The sequence below is a fragment of the Triticum urartu genome, chromosome 7A, assembly GCF_056163025.1.
Source record: "Triticum urartu cultivar PI428250 chromosome 7A, HENAU_Tu73, whole genome shotgun sequence".
NCBI lineage: Eukaryota > Viridiplantae > Streptophyta > Magnoliopsida > Poales > Poaceae > Triticum > Triticum urartu.
The window spans coordinates 479,963,131-479,979,380 of record NC_141879.1 but is presented as its reverse complement, the minus strand read 5'-3'; the positions used below and the strand labels follow the sequence as shown (position 1 = coordinate 479,979,380).

At 42.6% G+C, this 16,250-nt stretch overlaps 2 protein-coding genes across 4 annotated transcripts; one reads left to right on the top strand and one right to left on the bottom strand.

The window, feature by feature from the left end:
* Positions 1-1,013: 1,013 nt before the first annotated feature.
* On the bottom strand, positions 1,014-16,036 carry LOC125525829 (uncharacterized). 3 transcript variants are annotated; one of them, XM_048690831.2, is made up of 10 exons: positions 15,455-16,035; positions 15,169-15,321; positions 14,927-15,081; positions 14,450-14,725; positions 14,202-14,329; positions 13,122-13,239; positions 11,916-12,008; positions 11,508-11,594; positions 11,311-11,401; positions 1,014-1,429 (listed from the first exon to the last, which is right to left on the bottom strand). In XM_048690831.2, the coding sequence occupies exons 1-10, from the start codon at positions 15,885-15,887 to the stop codon at positions 1,398-1,400; spliced, it is 1,566 nt and encodes a 521-aa protein (XP_048546788.2). In that variant the 5' UTR covers positions 15,888-16,035; the 3' UTR covers positions 1,014-1,397. The 3 variants fall into 3 exon arrangements, 2 of the variants coding, with proteins under 2 accessions (XP_048546788.2, XP_048546790.2); XM_048690833.2 differs by having other exon boundaries at positions 11,508-11,576; positions 15,455-16,032; XR_007291445.2 differs by lacking the exons at positions 1,014-1,429; positions 11,311-11,401 and adding an exon at positions 12,094-12,153 and having other exon boundaries at positions 11,508-11,576; positions 15,455-16,036.
* LOC147960047 (uncharacterized) lies at positions 3,852-5,024 on the top strand. The gene has a single exon (XM_087537394.1). The coding sequence runs from the start codon at positions 3,852-3,854 to the stop codon at positions 5,022-5,024; it is 1,173 nt and encodes a 390-aa protein (XP_087393520.1).
* Positions 16,037-16,250: the final 214 nt, after the last annotated feature.

Here is a 16,250-nt window from a genome sequence, read left to right as displayed (position 1 = left end):
TTAGATGTACTCGTCGTCAGCATCCATCGTGTTTGCTTCAAAATACACAATGACTACATAAAGAAATTGCACCATGGCACTGAACACTTACCAGGCACGGTCCGCCGGCAGGGGCGGGGTCTTGGCGGAGAGGCGGTTTGGTGGGGCGGCAGAGGTCCGGCAAGGCCGGCACGGCTCCAAGGGGGTACAACATCAACGTCAGTCTCGAGAAGCGTGGATAGAAAGTGGAGGAAGGACAAATTGTGAAAAAATGCAGGCTCTAAACATGGTTTACAGCATGACGAACGCCCAAACTCCCCCGCAGTTCCCCAGTTTGGGGCTGGCCAAGGAGATTTCAAAAATTCCGGGTCAAAATGGGCCACGTTGGAGGCCTAAAAATGTTAGCACGACCTCTTTTTGGCTCAGGCCAAACACTTTTTCTCACTGGTAGAGCTTTCTAAAAAAAGCGATGTGAGAACATATTCTCTTATCTAAGCTTCCTCCCTTCGCTCCCCCCATCGTAGATGGTTCAGTCACACCCGGTGCCACGAAATGACTGAGAACTAGGATGGGGTTGAAATGCATTGCACGGGAGAAGGATTTAGGGAAAGGTACCCACCTTTTAACGGGAGAAAGGCAGCTTATGTGAAAACTTCCCTTGTGCCCAAGATCTTTGGAATTCATTTATTTCTTCTTTGACAACAATGATGATAGGCCGCGGTAGTAGCGTTAGAGAAAGGAAAGGACTTGAGGTCCGTCCACCTACAACTAATAAAGCTCCGCCTTTGGGTAGTCCAGACATTTGAAGGCGATTTGATGAGCCGTCGTTGAAGATGTTCTACATATGTGCACAATTTGGTGGGTGCTTTGAAAATGCCTGGCTGATTTCCGGGAGAGAGCGAGCACGAGACTAAGGCAAGAAGCGGTTGCTTCATTAAGGCTCGTACTAAGCGGTGACCGCCCGAATTCAACCACAGCAGCGACGCGCACACCAAAACACGTGACAGCACCAGGTAAAAACAAGAGGCCCAAAATTACCACAAAAATCAAAGTGGTTCCGCTTTTGAATTGTAAGTATGCACTTTCAGGATCCTCAACTTCTGTTCATTCAGTGGACCAGGATATTTGTTTGTTCATCGAACAAGACATACATGAAGTAGGGACTCAACAAGCATCCACAAATGTACAGAGTCAGCTCACATGACGGTTCCCGTTTTCATGCAGAAAGGAAACAGCAGTCGCTTGCCTGCACCAGTATTTTCGGTACAAGGATATGCCAAGGAGTTATACCGCCAAAGAAATCAAATGCATTTAGCAGAAACTTGCAGTTCCACGCATGCATTCACCGACGCATGTATCTGTCCTGAACTCCCAAACCTATCTTCCTGGGCCCGTTTGGTCAATTGGCATGGTATTAATCATGGTGTCCCTTCTCCGAAAGGATAAGTAACTGTAAAAAGAGCAACGTCTCAGTTAAGGAAAATGTTTGGTATCACTGTACTCATCAAACACAGTGAACTACAAAAGAGAATTTCACATACCACCCCCTCCTCTATGGCATCATTTTTTCACACATGTACGCATTTGCTATTACTACCCATAACCGCTCCATCAACAGTGTTTCTTTCAAGACCTGTTCATACCCCGGGCCGGGCCGGGCTTGGCAAAGCCTGAAGTGAAAATCCCAAGCCTGAGACCGGCCTGGCCCGAAACTCATGAACAGTGCTGTTTTTAATTAAAATAATTATATTTGGAATATTATATTAATATATTATACCTATATTTCAAATAAATATATATATATATGGTCATTTCAGGGTTCTTCTGGGCTTTCAGTCCGGGCTTCGGGTGAGAAAGTGGAGCCCGAGTGTGGACCGGATGCCAAGCTTTCGGGCCCGGGCTGCCCATGCACATGTCTACTTTCAACCAAAAACAGTACGATCAACGATGTTTAACGAAGCTAAGTTCTCTAGCAAAAATACCATCTAAAGCATATTCAACATTTTGTGGGTTGTCGATATTTATCAACTAATGATCAATCAATCACACAATACTCCAACAGAGTGTGTCTATGCTATTCAATAGGAGATGAGAAATATTAAATTTCCCACTAAGTTTGAAGCTTGTGCTAGAATTTTTGGTTAAATTACATTCAACAAATTCTCTCTCTACTTATTTATTATGTCACATTGTCCTATATGGCAAACTTTGCCAACAACAATTTCACAAATTTCACAACTGTGACTTGGTTAATTTACATATAACATTTCTCTCTCTACTTACTTATTTTCTGCCACATCATCACATTGTTCTACATGGCAAACTTTACCAATAACTATCTCACAACTGTTAGGATTATACTAGGCGTCGGTTGCACATATCCTTTGACAAATTTGGGCAAAGGAGAGCCAGGGGAGGACAATGCAGGCATCCGCGGCGTGTTTGTGCGGACGCAAACCGAGCCAAAATATGGGCTAGAAATTGGTCAAAGCGGACAGCAAAACGGACATCGATCCGTTTGCGCCGCCACGTTGGGCCGTGGTTTCTGCCCGCGCGGACAGAAACGGATGCGGGTGGACGAAATGCGTCGCCCCGTTGGAGTTACCCTAACATAGCTGAACAGGGTGAATAATATAAGGGTGTTAAGACTGTTGGTGGTGAAACACGGTACATAGATGAGCCTGGGGACTATGTGCTGCCCTGATATGCTGACTATTACGGAGGATACAGAAATGACTTGCAATGATGGTGATGATGATGATTATGACAGGCTAATAGTGTCCTATGACAAAGATAATCCTCCGATTGTGGAGGAGACAAATTATCCTTGTTTGAATTCAGAATGCACTTGCAACCTTTGTGATAAAAAGGAATATGGATATAGAACCGAAAAAGGTGATCCACCTCTGGTACGAGTTTATTGTGGATAGAAACTGCATGCAACTTATATGAAAGATGGTTTAACTTTTTAAGTATAATGTTTTATAGTTGGTCTTCATGTATAATGTGTGGATTACATGTGTTAATAATTTCTGTCTCCTACCCCAGTCATCATTGTTGGAGGTCCTTGTACTGGATATTAGAGATGTAGAGGGGCTAATATGTAACTTGTACATGGTGTATATACAGGGAGATGAATGGATAGGCCAGAGGCGCACCGAAGCTTCAGGAACAAAAAATACCCTTTCTTAGATGAATCCCAATCCACCGAAATCAACAAGATACTTCAACAATCATATTTGCTGGCGTGCTCAAACAAGTGAGAGGCTGACGCCAGCTACAAGAACATGGGTTGCCACAATTGCTGGACTAATTAGAAAAAGACTTTTCACTTGGTGCTACAGATTTGCAGAAGGAACTTCAAGAGTAGTGCCATATCAAAGTTCCACATCATAGAACATTTAATGCAAGGAGATGACATTTATAAGGGCAAGGGAACATCAGAGCAGGTTGGGGATTCGCATTAGCGTCACACAGGTTGACGGCGCTGAGTACTGGAAGGCGTGGGAGGAGGCTTTGGGGCCCCGATTTGTGGCGGCAGAGAGCAGAATCGGGGCTGCCTTGTTGGCTGTGTGCTTGGCTGCAGTGGAGCAGGGCGGCCAGCGGCGAGCAGAGCAAACAGCGGACGGACTGGAGACAGAGGCTAGAAGGTACCCAGGAGGTGGAGTACGGCTGCTGCTGCGAGGGGTCGAGTAGGACTACTTCAGGCAAAGACGAAAGTGGCTAGTTGGTTATTTGTGTGCAAGGTTTGAGGGCTGATTTGAGGCAGAGGTTGAGGTGTGGATAGAAGGTAGGCTGCACTGCTGCAGGATTGATTCGCAGGGGGAGAATACTGGTTCTGAGTTGGTGATTGAAGGTAGTACACTTGCAAGATGGGAGATAATGTGAATGCTCCTGCGGCAGTTACAGCAGCGGAGCTTGCTGCAGTGCTACAAGCAATGGATGAGAAATATCAACCTTTGTTTGATGCACTCAGCAGACAGGGAGGTGGCATGAGAACAGAACCTGAGACTAAGGAAGAGATCCATCCTTTACAGATGCCTCATGTGAAGCTCGAGGGATCAGAAAGTTATGCAAGTTGGGCTGAACATGCCGAGACCATGTTGGTCTCCAGGAAATTGGAAGGCTACATACTTGGTGCAATTGAAAAACCAGCGGATGAAAGCTCAAGGGAAGGACAGAAGTGGAAGATGACCAATGCACTTGTAAGGGCGTGGTTGTTGAGTTCATTGTCTCCCCAAATTGCCAAGCAGGTTGAGAGGATCAAGGATGCATCTGAGATCTGGAGGCTCCTCAAGGGTACCTACTCTGGAGTTGGGAATGAAATGTTGGCTTGCAGGATCCAAAGAGAGCTTCAGGAGCTAAGTCAAGGTGAGAAATCAGTGGTGGAGTACGTACCTGAGTTAAAACGTTTGTGGAGTGATCTTGACTACAATGATTCGATTGAGATGGAGTGTGGCAAGTGCATTGAGAGAAGGCGTGTCAGGGATTTTCTAAATGGGCTTAGTTCCAAGTTTGAAAACAGAAGGGCTGCATTGTATGGTAGTGGGATACTACCTAACATGGAGCAAGCAGTGTCTGCAATTATTAGCGAGGAAACTCGGTTGAAGTTGGAGGCTACAGGGTCAGCTACACAGGGCGTCGCACAGAGGCGCTCAGCCTTCCTTGCTACAGAAGGGGTGGACTTCCAAAGATCAGGAGGAGGTACATATGAGAGGAAATGTTTTGAATGTGGTCAGCCAGGACATTTGCGACTCTCTTGCCCTGTACTATTTGGAGGAGGCCGGGGTAGAGGACAAGAGTGGCGAGGCAGGGGTCGTGGACGTGCATTTGATGGACGCGGAGGTAGCCGAGGACGTGGTATGCGACCTGCAGGCAGGGCGAATACCTCAACAATTATTGAAGAAGCCTCACAAACTATGAAAGTGGAGATGTCGGTTGATGACTGGGAGAAGTGGAGCAAATTTAAGGCAATATGTTTGGATGACAAGCAATCTACCGGGGCTCATCTTCCAACTTTGGTGGTAAAAATTCTTGCACTATGAGTTATAAAGTTACTAATATACCATGGTTAATAGACTCTGGGGCTTCTAGACACATGACTGGCTCATACAGCAATTTTCTTGATTATGCTCCTGATTCAAAGAGGCAAAGTGTGAAATTGTCTGACGACTCCTCTCAAACTGTTCTGGGTTCAGGAACAGTCATGTGTGGATCTAATAATATGTCTCTTTCATCTGTTCTACATGTTCCCTCGTTCCCAATTAATCTGCTATCCGTTAGTTGCATTACAAAAGAGCTTAATTGTGTTGCTATCTTCTTCCCATCATGGTGCTTATTTCAGGAACTTGGGACTGGAAGAAGGCTTGGGACAGGGAACATGCATGATGGCCTGTATTGCTTAGATGATAACATGTCACCTACGGTTGCTGCGGTTGCTGCTGTGTCGTCTCACTCTCCACTAGAGGAATTTCTCCATCGCAGGCTAGGACATATGTCTTTTGTCACTCTGGGTCAGCTTTATCCAAACATTTATAATAAAATTAGCAAAGAGAATCTAGCATGTGATGTGTGCCACTATGGAAAGCAGACTAGGAGTACTTATGTATCTTCAGATAATAGGAGTACTGTACCACTTGAGACCATTCACTCAGATGTATGGTGGGGTCCTAGTGGAGTGTTATCTCTTAATGGATATCATTCTTTTGTCACATTCATTGACTGCTGCACTAGAACTACTTGGCTCTATGTGTTGAAAAACAAGAGTGATGCATTTGAGTGTTTCAGGGATTTTCATAATTTAATCATGACCCAATATAATGCATGTGTGAAAGTATTTCAAACTGACAATGGCACAGAATATGTAAATAAGGAGTTTGGTGCGTACTTATCAAGCTTTGGAATTATCCATCAAACTACCTGTCCAGGCACCTCTGAACAGAATGGTTTGGCTGAGAGGAAAAATAGGCATCTCTTAGAGATTACACCATGTATTGATGACCATGAATGTTCCAAAGTTTTTGTGGAGTGAGGCAGTAATGACTGCTGCGTATTTGATGAATAGAATGCCGTCTAGAGTGCTAGGTTACAAAACTCCAATAGAGTGTCTGACAGGCAGGACTACAAAAGTCTTTGGGTGTGTACGCTTTGTGAAAGACTACAGGCCATCTGTTGGAAAATTAGATCCTAGAGCTTTAAGATGTGTGTTTGTTGGGTATTCAGGGAAACAGAAAGGGTACAAATGCTGGTGTCCTGCTGAAAAAAGGATTTTTTTTAATATTAAAAAAAGGATGTTTGTAAGTATGGATGTAATCTTCAGGGAACATGAATCATTCTATGGAGAGCCAACTGACCTAACTGATGTATTTCCTGACTTGTTTATTAATGATATTATCTCAAACACAGATTGTGAGACAGGGGAAGATAAAGAATAGGAAGACAATTGTGCGGCATCAAGAAAAATGATAGTTGGGGCAATACCAGTAGGTGGATGTGTATGATGATGAAGATGTGGGCAGGATGCAAAACAGACCAAGAACAGGTGGAGGGGGGGCAACAAGATACATCAAATGGAACATTACAGTGGCCAAGGCCGAATGAGGAACGTGATCTTAAGGTGTATACACAAAGACACCAAACTGGGAATGAACATGTGCAGGGGGAGGAAATTATTCTTGAAGCCCAAGAACAACCTAACACGCATGGTTCAATCCCAAGTCCAACTTCATCCCAGGCTCCACTGCCATCCTCCACGAGTGATGGTACACTCTCTTCTCCATATGATGATCTAGATGTTCCTATTGCCCACAGAAAGCAGCCTCGCACAACATCTGGGAAATTACCCTCAAAACTGTCCCCATATATTGTTTCTAATCATGTTTAATACTCATTGGTGGGTTCTTGGTATAAATCATTCATTGCTTCTTTAGATTCCACAATACCAATACCGCGTGACTGGCAAGAGGCGAAGAAAGATCCAAGATGGAGAGAGGCAATGCTGGAAGAAATGGCAGCACTTGATAAAAATAATACATGGGAACTCACTACAATTCCAGCAAACAAGAAGATTGTGGGTTGTAAGTGGGTATTTACTGTGAAGCAGACACCTGAAGGGAAGGTAGAAAGATATAAGGCCAGGTTAGTGGCAAAAGGGTATAGCCAAACTTATGGAGTACATTATGATGAAACATTCGCTCCAGTGGCAAAGATGAACACTATTAGAACGATGATCTCAATAGCAGCAAACCGTAAATGGAAACTATTTGAAATGGATGTTAAAAATGCATTTCTCCATGGAGACTTGCAGGAAGAGGTTTATATGGAAAATCCTCCTGGTTTAATAGTAGTGAAACTGAAGGAAAAGTATGCAAACTAAGGAAGTCTCTTTATGGACTTAAACAATCGCCTAGGGCTTGGTTTGGGAAGGTTTAGAAAGGAAATTTGCTCTCTAGGATATCAACAAAGCAATGCTGATCACACTCTTTTCTTTAAGTGTCATTGTGATAAGATTACTATACTTGTGGTGTATGTTGATGACATAGTAATTACAGGGGATGATGACGAGGAGATAATGTGCTTAAAAGAGACACTAGAGAGAATCTTTGAAATTAAGGACCTGGACACTTCCTGGGAATTGAAGTTGCATACGGGGCACAAGGTATTTACCTTCCACAGAGGAAATATGTACTTGATTTGCTTAATGAAACTGGCATGTTAGAGTGTAAACCAGCGGCCACACCAATTGAGCAGAATCATCGCATTCTAGCAAACTCAGGTGATCCAGTGGACAAGTATCGATATCAGAGGCTAGTTGGTCGCTTAATTTACTTATCACACACAAGGCCAGATATTGCATATGATGTTAGCATTGTAAGCCGTTATATGCATGATCCGCGGTCTGGCCATTTAAATGCTGTAAATCAAATTTTGCAATATCTTAAGAGCTGTCCTGGGAAGGGGATTCTGTTTTCAAGTCATGGGCACCTAAAAATAGAGGGGTATACGGATGCTGTCTGGGCTAGGTGCTTAGATGATACAAGGTCTACATCGGGTTACTGTGTATTTGTTGGTGGTAATCTCGTCAGTTGGAGGAGCAAGAAACAGAGCGTTGTCGCTCGATCCACGGCAGAGGCGGAATTCAGATCAATGGCGTCAGGCTTATGTGAGTTAATGTGGCTGAGAATATTGCTAGCTGAACTTCAGTTGTATGATGATGCACCCCTTCAACTTTACTGTGACAATCAAGCTACCATCAAGATAGTCAATAACCCAGTCGATCATGATAGAACAAAGCATGTTGAAATAGACAGACATTTCATCAAGGAAAAACTAGACGAGGGAGTACTTAAAAGTTAGCTTTGTTAAATCTGTAGATCAGCTGGCTGATGTTTTAACCAAAGGAGCTGGTGTTGTGTCTTTCATGAAAATTTGTGACAAGATGGGGCACATAGATATATTTGCGCCATCTTGAGGGGGAGTGTTGGAGGTCCTTGTACTGGATATTAGAAATGTAGAGGGGCTAATATGTAACTTGTACATGGTGTATATACAGGGAGATGAATGGATAGGTCAGAGGGGCACCGAAGCTTCAGGAACAAAAAATCCCCTTTCTTAGATGAATCCCAATCCACCGAAATCAACAAGATACTTCAACAATCATATTTGCTGGCGTGCTCAAAGAAGTGAGAGGCTGACGCCAGCTACAAGAACATGGGTTGCTACAATTGCTGGACTAGTTAGAAAAAGACTTTTCACTTGGTGCTACAGATTTGCAGAAGAAACTTCAAGAGTAGTGCCATATCAAAGTTCCACATCATAGAACATTTAATGCAAGATGACATTTATAAGGGCAAGGGAAAGATAGTTTCCACTTAGTAATTGGTATGCACATTTAAGTCAGATTTAAAGATGGTATCATCAACGAGTGTTTGTTGATATTGATTATGAAGAAATCAAATTGAAAATGTGCTTCAACAAAGAGTTTGCATCAGTCAAGCCATGTTGGATGGGTTTCTTAGAGGGGTGCCGACCATACTTGGCTGTAGATTCAACTGCTCTAACAAGCAAGTTCGGAGGACAATTGGCAGCTGCTTGTGGTATTGATGGCCAAAATTGGTTGTACCCGGTAACCTATGGAGTTATGGATGCAGAATCCACTGACACCTGGACTGGATTCATGCCTTCATGGAGAGACAAACAGGTCATTGGCCATCCAGCTGCTCTGGTCAATCACACAGATGCATGCAAGGGATGGGAGAGTGCAGTGGGTTGCATCTTTTAGCGAGTGGAGCATAGAGAGCATGAGGCAGCTAGCTGACAATTTTCTGAAGAAGTTTAAAGGGTCTTTAAATTCTATGACAATTTATGCCCTACTGTGCATACCTACCTCCCTATGAAGCATGCTGCCTACATAGAGAAAATCTATGCAAAACCTAAAGTGCAGAAATACAAGGATGAACACCACCCAAATTTATGGTCTAGAAGCAAGTTCAATGAAGTCCCAAAAGTTGATTATGTCAGATAACAATCTAGCAGATTCCTTCAACAGCAAGACCAAGAAACTAAAAGCTATGCCCATTGTTGATTTGTTGGATACCATTAGGCCACAATTAATGCAGAGAACTGATCTTAGACAAAAGAATTGCAACAAAAAGAAGTCACTAAGTTCTCACAACTATCATGCAGAACCTTAATCAAAGAACTAGAGGTCTAAAGATAAGACTGGTCAGAAGCAAAAGTTCAGAGGCAGAAGTATCTGCAAGAGAGAAAGATGGGATGGAATGGAATGGAAGCATCCAGTTGACACTGGGAAGAGAGCATGCTGTAGGCTGTGCAAAGGCCTTCCTTGTGTCCATGCTATTTTCATCATCACTTCACTTAGGGAACCAGGAAGCGAAGTTGAAGTATAAGCAGCTTATGCAAACAGCATACGTGCAATGCTATGGAATATCAACATGTCAAACGTATCCTCCTCTGCTAAAGAGGCCTCCTGAAAGGGAGCCTTGGCGCAACGGTAAAGCTGTTGCTTTGTGACCATAAGGTCATGGGTTCGAGTCCTAGAAACAGCCTCTTGCAGAAATGCAGGGAAAGGCTGCGTACAGAAAACCCAAAGTGGTCGGACCCTTCCCCGGACCCTGCGCAAGCGGGAGCTACGTGCACCGGGCTGCCCTTCACTAAAAAGGCCTCCTAGGAGACCAACAAAGAATATAATCCAGGCTTTGAATGAAATAGATGCAAGGTTGGGTCACAAAGAGGAAATGCAAATGCTGTGGACAACTTGGCCAGATACAGAAGAATTGCAAAGAGTAAGTTGACCAAGAATTTTCAGAAGATGAACAGACTGGTCCCTCTATTAGTGTAAGCACTATTTGGTACTCTTCCTCGCCTAACGCATTTCTTTAGATTTTGTAAAACTATTGTTCTTATGTAAAACTAATGCATTTATTTAGCTATTAGTTAATCTGTAAAACAGATGAATCTCTTTAGCTACAGGAGACTAATGCATTTCTTTTTATTTGTAAAACTGATGGTCCGATGCACCTCGAGGAAGACTGGTAAAAAAGTGGTGGCAAAAGGTCAAAGGAAAAGATCTGTGATTTGAAGTAGCAAAAATGCTGCACTAAAACCAGCCACAAATAATCACCACATGGTCAGATTGCTACAGAAGCTGCAACAGGTACTATTGCCATGTAAATTTTGGTTTCAGACTTGTAATGGCAAGTATGCAGTCCTGCTGCTTCTGAAATTAGCGAGTATGCAATCCAGGAGCTTTTGAAGAACACGCGTGACAAGTATGCAGTCCTGATGCTTTTGGAAGTAAGAACTTGTGAAATTTATTGCTTGTAATGCTGTGTGCAGCCTTGAACCTTCAATGTAGCATGTATGCAGCCTAATGCGTGCTTACTTTTCTCTGTTTGATAGCTGCACTCCGTAATTTTGTGATAGCTATGCTTGGGGCCTACCTTTTTGTAGAGTAATACATCAGAGAAATTTCTACCATTTCTGTGAGGTCTAAGATCTTACTACTTGCACTAAATTGCATTTTGAAGATCTTTCTGCAAGAGTAGCAGAACCTGATGTGCAAGAGCTTTAAGTCTGCATGTCTACTGTAAATACTTGGTAAATTCTCACATCTTCAATAGCCCAAAATACTCAATGCTTCCGCTACCCAGCTAATACATAGTGCCCAGCTGAGTCTAACTAGTGCTGACGAATGGCACGGTGGCAAATGCGTAAAAGAAACTATGGCACGGTGGCAAACGTGTCAATAACCATTTACAAAACGAAATAATGTAGACCCTTACATAGAATAGATTGGCAAAGGATACATACCTCCTGTTGCAACAACTTCACCATCATCAGACACTTTTACAGTTAATGTTCTGTCACTCCAGCGAGACTTGCGTATGTGAAACACATCAAGCTAAAAAGGTAACATCATATATTTATCAGTGTCAACATTTTGCTAATATTATTCCCATATAAAGGCATGAATAATAAGTATAAAGAAAATCATAGAAAAAACTTACTTTGACATTGACTTCAGAATTAAGGCTATTATTTTCATCCTCGCATTTGCTTAGCAACATATTCTCCAACTGACAACAGCAGCAATACTTATGTAAGTTAATAGCATAAAGCAATAGAATTTAACATACTCCCTCCGTCACGGTTTAGAAGGCGCGCTTGGGAAATTCTCTGGGACCTAGGTGGTTATCTATTGGTTGTGAGATGGGCTAAAAAATAGCATTCACACTACGCATGCATATAGAAATAGTATATCGGAGTACCAATTAGCTACTAGAAATAAATGCAATGCGACCTAAACCTTGTCTATTGTGGAAACACACGCAAATTTAACTGTGCCTTCTAAACTGTGACGGAGGGAGTGTCTTACTTTTGTATTACTTCAAACATAATATCAACAGTGCATCTACCTCGACTGTTGTAGAGATGCGTTCTCCATTGAAACAATTAATGACGTCACCGACCAGTATTCCAAGTTTCTCAGCAGGAGATCCATATGACACCTAAGAGTCACAATAACCACTCAATATGCAGATAACATAAACACTCAAGTGAGCTAACATAAATCTAGAAATGAGCAATACAAACATGCATGCAGCCACAGTGCACGCTCGATCAGAACAACAACTCCCCGCATTCCTGACTTCTCTGTCCAAATCATGCGTAAAAACTGAAGTCCTAGTAGTAAAGATCCACAGAGATGTAGTAATAGCAGAAGTCCTACTAGTAAAGATGTACAGTGATGTATAATAGAAGATCAAACATAAATCCAAATGAGCCCAACACTTGCGTACCTGGTTTCCCAGTCTCCTACTCAACCATAGAACATGTACTAAACTATGCTGTACAATGCATAGTAAATCCTAGAGATCACATGGTAATTTTTTTGCCTCTGCTCTAAAATGGAGACGAGGTACATGATGAATTGAAGTAGTAAAACTGGATTAGCAAAGGTACCTGCTAAGCATATCAGTACCAAATCCATTTACCATCTAGCAAAAAATACAATTTTGCGCACAGATGACTTGTACATATGGTTTTACTACAAACTTACTAGGAGTGCATTACTAGATGCTCCAGTGTTACTTCATCACATACCAACTTTAGTACTTTGCTACATTTACTAGATACTCCGCTATATATTACTCCCTCCATCTCATAATATAAGAGCGTTTTTGACACTAGTGTAGTGTCAAAAATGCTCTTATAGTATCGGACGGAGGGAGTACAACCTAACATGACAAGTACTAAAACTTCAACCAACAGATGAGTACACAATTGAGTTCAAATAAATAACCACATTATTTAGTTTACGACAAACACTTGCATAATTGCACTGAAAAAAAAACACTATACAGGTTATTTGCATGCACATCTTACCACTTACAACTAAATCGCGTGAATCACATTAAAACACCAAGCTTTCCAAGATTAACAATAGTATAGAGCATTTTTACTATCAAAAGCATATATGTGTGGGTTGCGGGTTGTGTAGTCAGTTGGTTCTCCCGGGAGTGGCTCATGCAGTCTGGCCGGAGCGTAAAATTAGCAATTATATACTCCTAGTTTGGTGTGGCTATATTTTGATCTAGAGAGAAAGAGAGGGAGAGAGATACCTCTTTTACAATAAGGCCATCATCAATATTACACTTGCACAATATATTCTCAGCAAGAGCAATGTCTACAAACTTGATTGACCAAAACTTCATACCAAGCTGGGGCCGAGGGATGCGCCTGTATCAAAAAGTCATCCAATATACATTAATAACTGAGTAAGCATAAGCAGCAACCCTTCTAAAATGAATCATGTCAATTAAACCAAACTATCCTTTATCCTCTATATACCAATATAAAAAGACCTAAAGAGGCAGATCCAACTAATCTCGGCCATCAAATCGTGTCAATCCAACGACCTACTCCCTCCGTCCAGGTGTATAGGGCGTACGCGTAGTTCTAGGTCATCGATTAAACTAAATATGTGTTATACGTCATCAAAAATATATCATTAGATTCATATGGAGGTGCAGTTTCTAAATATATGTTTTTTGTCAAATATAATCTATATTTAGCTAGTTAAATTACCGACCTAGAACTACGCGCAAGACCTATACACCCGGACGGAGGTAGTATATTGCTCCAATGGTGAGCGCTTAACATGTTTAGCGTACAATTAATATAGTACCAAAATATTAATATTTGTGCTATTAATATAATTAACACGTACTTGATATCCTACCTAATATCAAAATGCAATTAATTTTACTCCCAAATATCAGCGTGCATTGCACGTACGCATTTACTAATATCATAAAAACTCCAATGCAAGACAAGATATTTTTAAAAGCATGCTAGACCAAATATTTTGATTAGACAAATTTTGTCTTCCCTGATCATATGATCACGTTGATCTGTAAAGCTACACCATATGAAAGAAATTTAACTAACAGAAGGACATCAAAGTGAAACAACTCGATCTAAAGAGTAATAGACGAAGAACCAAGTGTGTGCAAATTGGGATTGATCTAGACAAGGCCAGAATCTGCACAGATTTGATGAAATCCACTTGCTATAGATCACAAACATCAATAAGGTGTTTCATTCCATCCTTACTAGAGAAGATCTTCTTTACGAAGGGGACATAATGATGCTAAACGCCTTCTTAGTGGCACTAAAAACAGAAGTAAACAAGAACATACCCAAATTTTCTCCACAAATGCAAGCACTTGACTAAAATGGAAGACGGTATAAAAGACCCGCTTGTATTGCCATTGACCATTCCCACGATTTTTCCACCAAAGTCAATGAGTGGCCCTCCTATGCCATACTAGAAATGCATTGAAATCAAGAAGACATAATAGCAATAATTTGCAAAATACGCAATAAAATACATTGTCCAGAATAGCAAATGTACAATTCAGTCTCGAGATAAGATAACAGTTTGTACATCGGGGAGTGGATCTGCACTGTGAACATGCATATAGTGATACCGTTCAAGCAGGTTTGGATTCAAGATTTTCACCACACCATGGCTTATCCTTAGAAACGACTCTTCATCTCTTCCAAGCTCAAAAACTTGGTCAGAATGCTTCACACCATCATTGAAAGAAAGTATATGAACGGGCCGATCCATTCTAACACTGAAGAAGGCCAAATCATAGTGCTTCTGATGGTACTGCAGGGTGGCCTTTTCAGTGACGCCACCCTGCATGTGAACAAGAACCTACAGCAGGTGCAGAATGCAAGATTTCAACTTTTTTTTTCTAAAATTACAACATAAAATATTTAGTTTGCAACTAGTGTATCACAACCACAAGTAGAAAGAGGTATTTTGAATTGGAATCAACTGGAGGTACAGCGGGACTAGCTATAGGCATAGCAAATGGATAGAACTCAGCAATTCTACTCATGCTTAAGAACTCACCTCCGCATGAGTATCATACTCTTCTTGCCCTAACCAACTGTCCATAGATGCAGACTTAGTACAAATGAGACTTGAAGTTGTCAAAGCAATGCCAATTTTGGTCTTCTCGTCCCAATCAACCCAGAAACCACAGCATCGTGCTAGTGGCTTACCACCTACAAATTCATTGAAATATCAGCAACGAACAGCATAATTTCATGATGCTCCTAAATAAAAAGATATGTTATCATTATTATTTGTACCAATAGAGGACGAGAGCCCTAGAACAGAGTGAGCAGCATTAAGCACCGTTTTTCTTGCAGATTCGCGATCAGGAACCAGATTTGGGTCATCAAGAACGCACATGGAAGCTCTGCACATGTGCACATTCAGAGTAGGCAATCCCATATGGCGAGCTACAAGAAAATCAGTACACAGAAGTAAACACTCACATGCCGAACATAATACTTCGTTCGGAAGTGGAATTGATACCTTTTCTCACTGGTGGTGAAACCATGGAAAGTAATCGAGACGACTTGGATGGCATACCTATTTTCTCCAAATGATCTCCTAGTGCCTTCTGAATGACTTTGGACGTATCCAGATCATCAAGTCGATACATCTCATCCGGTATATGTGGCTCGCGAATTGGAGAGCTGTGTGCAGATGAGACCTCCTCCTCCTCCTCCTCCTCCTCCTCCTCCTCCTCCTCCTCCTCCTCCTCCTCCTCCTCCTCCCCGGTCCTCTTCCGTTTCTTCGATTTCTGGTTGGCAGCCGGCCCCTTCTTTCTCTTCCTTGTATTGGAACGCACGGATGGTTCCTGTGGGGATTGGGACCCCGGGGACTGCTGCGCACGCACCAGGGCCATCGACCAGGTCGTCGCCGTGGCCCTTGCTGCAGCGGTGAACCTCAGGCTGCGGCGGAGCGCGCGGGTTGATCCGGACCCCGACGCCTCTCCCTCTTGAGTGGCGGCTTCCGGCATTGCTGACCTAAAGAGGGTCGGGTCGGGTCGGGGCAATCAGTAGGGTGAGGACGCAATCGTCGGGGCCTTCACGATCGCCGGGGCGCGCCGGCGGAACTTAGGGTTGGCGAACTGAAATTTATTTTCTAATAATTTTGGTGGGGTGGGTTGGAGACTATTAGAGCATCTCTAGCACACCCCACAAAATCTCAACATGCAAAACGCGTTTGCAGTTCATGGAAAAACGGCTTTGCGGCCAGTGTGGACGGCCCCGGAGGCAGACCCCACAAAACGGATCCGTATAAAAGGATATTCGTGGAATATGCTCTTTTACGGGTCGGTTTTGCGGGATCTGGTCTGCGCCGCTCCGCCGGCCCGCAAATT